Source organism: Sinocyclocheilus rhinocerous, unplaced genomic scaffold (assembly GCF_001515625.1).
Source record: "Sinocyclocheilus rhinocerous isolate Xijiao unplaced genomic scaffold, SAMN03320098_v1.1 scaffold111, whole genome shotgun sequence".
NCBI classification, from domain to species: Eukaryota; Metazoa; Chordata; class Actinopteri; order Cypriniformes; family Cyprinidae; genus Sinocyclocheilus; species Sinocyclocheilus rhinocerous.
This window is the reverse complement of record NW_015642811.1, coordinates 342,693-348,281: the sequence shown is the minus strand read 5'-3', so window position 1 is coordinate 348,281 and position 5,589 is coordinate 342,693. Positions and strand designations below refer to the sequence as shown.

Genomic DNA, 5,589 nt, shown 5'->3' with positions numbered 1-5,589 from the left:
TGTTTACAACTTACCTTAAATCGCCTCGGGTAAAAACGGATAAACTTTGTTCTTAATATCCTCCTACTTTTGTTCTCTAACAGATGTCTGCTGTACGTACGCTGCAGCTCCTCAAGCATTGAACAAAATAAAACAAGTAAAAGCATTTTTTTTTTTCAAATTACTTTCCAAATTTATAAATAATTTTCCTTCATTTAAGTAGTGTGAGAGCGCAACGATGCTCTAAATGTGTTGGCATAGCAACGTGATACTTCCCGTTTCCTTTTCCGCCTGTCCTACGAAGGCCGTCTCGTTTAATTCTTGGTTGAGGACACTTCGTATATGCATCCTACAGAGGATGCGACCTCCAGAGGATTCGACCTCCGGAGGGCGCAACCTTCTAAATGAGACACAGCATCTGTGTAGTTAATGCTGCTCAACGTGAAAGCACGCACGTGATGGAGATTTACCGCTGATTACAGAACCGGCTTTCTGACGAGATGCGCGTTAAATATCGCATGCGATTTATCGTGCAGCCCTAATATTTATTATATAATACATACATAATATTATAAGCAATATATAAAATAGTTATAATATCATGCCACATATCACATACACATGGATAATTATTTATTATTTATATACTATACACACAAATACACACACACTCATTCTCTTGTAAATTACCAGGTTTTGCTGTAAATAAAATCCAGAATCTGAAATTCTCTCTGTCCTATGACTCCTATCCAATCAAAATGTGTTCGCTCTCACCCTAAAGAGGATAAAGTGATGAGGTAACATGTAGCACAGAACTGACCTTCCCATCGTGGGTCCTTATTTCTGGGGTACACTGTGTAATGTGTGGTAATTCGTGGCACAGTGGAGGAGGAACTCCGTGTGGAGTACACCTGAGGAGCGACATGCTCCGTTTGAACTGCCTTCAGTGCACCTACACACCTCCGTGCTGCAAAAACACAAATAAAAGGCAAAACAATTAGGTCACAGACAAGACCATTCTCATACAGTTAAATACAAACTTCATATCGGATTAACAAACAGTTTAGTATAACAAACACACATAGTGTATACATAGTGTCTATTGCGCATGTAAGTATATCAATAAAGTTAATCTAAACTAAATGGATCAACTTATATAACAGGATAAGATGTTACAAAATCCTCCAGGCCAACTGAGGTCTTATCTAAAAGAATCAGTAATTGTTTGCTTACAAAAATCAGTTCCATGTTTATATTTAATGCAGAAACGCGTTCTTAAAGTGTTCATTTCTCAGACACAAGGACATTCTTACCGATATGCGAGTGACCTTTACCCTACTTTCCCTGTGACTGAACAGCTGCAGGATTCTGTGAGCTAGCTAGACGGATAAACCTACAGTTAAACACATGATTCTTGCCATGTCCCGTGTAAACATGGTTAATAACAACTTAATAGGACAGTATATATGCTCTCAGGTTTGTAGAATCAAAGGTTTATAACGTTTGGTTAGCGTTCTGGCTACACGTCAGTGAAAGTGTGACAGTACCTTGGAGGGAATATCTACAGGCTGGAAACATCTATGAGCTGAATGTGCGGCCGTGACTCTGGTCAAGTGCTTCCCGTGGTTTTCCAGGTTGAGTGTGGACAAACAAATACCACTCCGGTTTACTCTGTTACAAAAGTGTCATAACAAACTCAGCGCGTCTGTTGCGCAGCTCAGAATGACGTCACAAAACCGCGCCGGAATAAAAAAAAAAACCGTGCGAATGACTGCTGATCATAAACTCATATGGATAAGAGTTATTCGGTGTTCATGATGGCGAAGTGTATCTGTCAATTAATTTAGCTGTCAGGAAAACATTTACTTTCGGCTGTAGGGGACGCTCTGCAATCTGGGATACACAAACAGGCAATTACTAAAATAAATGTAAGAATAATAATAGTAAAATAATAGTGATGATGATAAACATTTACATTTATGCAAAGTGACTTACAAAAGAGGAGTGAAGAAATGTGTGAAAGAGCCTGAAACTGTTTTTTTTTTTTAAAGAAGAGGAGAAATGCAGAATTTATTTATTTTTTGATTGATTGATTGATTGAGAGTGAGTGTGTAGGTGTATTGGTTAATAGTGTGGGGTGATTTTGTACTTGTGGAAAAGGTCTCAGCAGTTCAGGTGGAGGTTGGCAGCTCATTCCACCAGAGAGGAACAGAGGGTGATGGTTTTGGAGAATTACTTTTTCATGTCATGTGTTATATCTTTCAAAAATAAACCAAATAACACATTTTTCCCTTTGTTAAAACAGGTGAATCTTCAAATTTAGGAAAAAGCCAATAATGCAAATCTTCACAAAAGGTACAGGCAAATTTACAATCATAAAAAAGATGGTCTGTAGTTTCAATTTGATCCACACAAAAGGAACAGTTGTTAACATCAAGACCAAATCGACACCTTAAAAATTCTCTAGAAGGATATATTCCATTAAGAATTTTAAAGTGGACTTCCTTTGCTTTTGGTGCAACTGGAAAGTTAGATTTTTGTTCTTTAAATTTTATCTTCATATTAAAAGATTAAATTTTTATTTGAAGAAAAAGGATACAAATCCTTTACAAAGACTTTCCGGATTACAATATTGGGTAACGTTAGGTTAGCAAGAGAAACTCCATTCACCAAAAGCTGAGGAAGACAAGGTGTAGTGCTGTCAAACGATTAAATATAAGTAATAAAAGTTTCATAATAGTTGTGGGTGTACTGTATTTATAAATACACACACATACAGCATATATTTTGAAAATATATGTATATATTTGTATTCATATAATTTATATTATATATAAATGTAACATATTTTTCTTATATACATGTGTGTGTGTTTGTATATACATACACAGTACACGCACATATACTATTCAGATGATATTAATCACAATTAATCATTTGACAGCACTAACAAGGTGTAACATTATTTTGAGATAAGTTACAAGACATCTGAATTATAGATTGTGGGATAGCTTTGATGATGTTATCATACTATTTTCTGTCCTATTCTAATTCTATTCTTTAAAAAAAAAAAAAAACTTGCCCCTTTTAGACTTGCACGCTATTCATTTACTAACTGCTTGTTTTATTAAAAAAATTTAATAAATAACACTAGCTTCTCTATTCTTTTTGTATTCTATCTATTTGTATAAATGTAACATATTTTTCTTATATACATGTGTGTGTGTTTGTATATACATACACAGTACACGCACATATACTATTCAGATGATATTAATCACAATTAATCATTTGACAGCACTAACAAGGTGTAACATTATTTTGAGATAAGTTACAAGACATCTGAATTATAGATTGTGGGATAGCTTTGATGATGTTATCATACTATTTTCTGTCAAATAAATTAATTTTGGAACAAAAAGATTCAAAAGACATAACTCCGGTATTATCTAATATTTTCATCACAGACCATATTACTTTCTCCAAAACTTTAAACAACGAAGAAGCCAATTTTGGGGACCAGACCACTGCATATTTGTTTTTGTATCGTGACTTTGTTTTCATGCAAATTATTGGCAGCAAGATTAATCTTTAATGAGCCGAAAAGAACGCACGTCACACCTCTGTTTATCTAATCTTTTTGTATTCTATCTATTTGTTTTCTTTTTATTTATTATAGGCTACAATTAACAAAAGCAAAAAAGGCCTCTAACACTAGCTTGCTCTATTTTTATTTATTATTTATTTATATTATTTTATATTATTTATTAAAAATTTATTATTATATGATTTTTTTTTAAAAACCTTGCTACGTGTACTGCGTTAAGCTAACTGAGACTTGTTATAGCACTTGTATATCATTGCTCTTTTGTTGATTTTGATTGCTTCCATTGTCCTCATTTGTAAGTCGCTTTGGATAAAAGCATCTGCTAAATGACTAAATGTAAATGTAATGTAAAATTAAGCAGTTAATAATATACACTGGCTGGAATAGTTAAGATTTGTTTAAGTTTCTGAAAGAATGTTCTTGACAGATTTCATAAGATTCACCCATAATTATGGCAAGTTGTCAGTCAGTGAAGCTCTGTTTCCACTTTATTTAATGTGCAATAGGGTCACCTAATTTGTCTGCCTGTCTCCATGCCGACACAGGCTTCATACATGGTCAAGACATTTCCAGTCCAGGTCAGTCACAGTGTGTGAGTCTGACTGACCTATTTATAGGCATATTCTCTGTTTAGGGTCCAGTTTTTTCTCTCTCTGTTTTAGTGTGCATCTGGTTTGATCTGGCTTGCATTTTCAGTCAGACATGTTTGGGTCTGCCAAACCAGGCCTGTGTCTGAGATGACTTTCTGGACTTAGGGCTTTGCAATGAACCGTAGCTATTTTTTAAGTGTTTGTGAAATTGACTCTTATATTTTTTGCAACAGTCTGTGTTTAGCGTAATTGCTCACTTTACTCTTTTCCACATCATATAAGAAAATTAAATTCTACATGGTGATAAAACATGATAACCCCTATCATCACAGCATGTATCAGTCCCACAAATAATTAGGGAAAAGTTAAGAAAAATGATTAATACGGGCTGCTTATGGGGCATTTGTGAGTTTTAATTACTAGAAACAAAACATTGATGATCAGTGAATAGCACAGAATGCATGTAGGAGAAATATATTTATGTATTGAAAATAGAGATATCGCCATATGCATAAGAGCGATTCACATACTTATAACGTCATATGTCTTCACACCTATAGCACAGAACATTCTCCCACATGTGAATCATTTGGGAGCTTCACCTAAATTTAGTCACACAGGTGTGTTTGGTGTGAAGCAATATATCAACAACCTTCTGAAATAGTGAGCTGTGAAAGCATTGCACTCAAACATTGAAATAACAAAAAAAATATTTTTGAAAAATTAGTTGTTTTATTTTTTTTTCTTTACATTCATAAACTAAAAGGTAATCTCTGAAAATGTCATGTCACAAAAACAGAATTTTCTTGAGGGAAACATGAAAATATTCTCTTCTTTCGGTGAGTTGACCGTGCCAGAAAACATTTTTTTTTATGATCACAGTTGTAAATGATATCCTTCCACATGTACGAGAGGAGCACTGTGAAAGTGTCACTAATAGTGTTTTATTAATAATTAGTTGACAGCTCTTTATAAATGGGTCCCTAAAGTGGAGTCAACCAACATAAAAGCCTTGCATGCTCAGAGGTCGCTATATCAATTAAGTGGTCTTTGTATCTGGGCGAATCTCACAAAAACACGTCAGGTCATATTTCACCCCAAAATAAAAAGTAATATATTCTGATATAATATTGCAAAAAGATAAGCATACAGTACCAGTCAAAAGTTTTTGAACAGTAAGATTTTTAATGCTTTTTAAAGAATTCTCTTCTGCTCATCAAGCCTGCATTTAATTGATCCAAAATACAGCAAAAGCAGTAATACTGTGAAATATTTTTACTATTTAAAAGAACTGCTTTCTGTTTGAATATATATTTAAAATGTTACTTATTCCTGTGATCAAAGCTAAGTTTTAAGCATTATTACTCCAGTCTTCAGTGTCACATGATCCTTCAGAAATCTTTCTAATATGCT

At 34.0% G+C, this 5,589-nt stretch overlaps 1 protein-coding gene across 1 annotated transcript in view; it reads right to left on the bottom strand.

Annotated features, from left to right (window-relative positions):
- The window catches only part of LOC107756461 (electron transfer flavoprotein-ubiquinone oxidoreductase, mitochondrial-like), a 9,611-nt gene extending 7,889 nt beyond the window's left edge, over positions 1–1,722 (bottom strand). The window contains 2 exon segments of the mRNA XM_016573566.1: positions 800–946; positions 1,527–1,722. Of these exon segments, the coding sequence (XP_016429052.1) occupies positions 800–946; positions 1,527–1,557 (178 nt within the window). The 5' untranslated portion in view covers positions 1,558–1,722.
- Between the last annotated feature and the right edge of the window lie 3,867 nt (positions 1,723–5,589).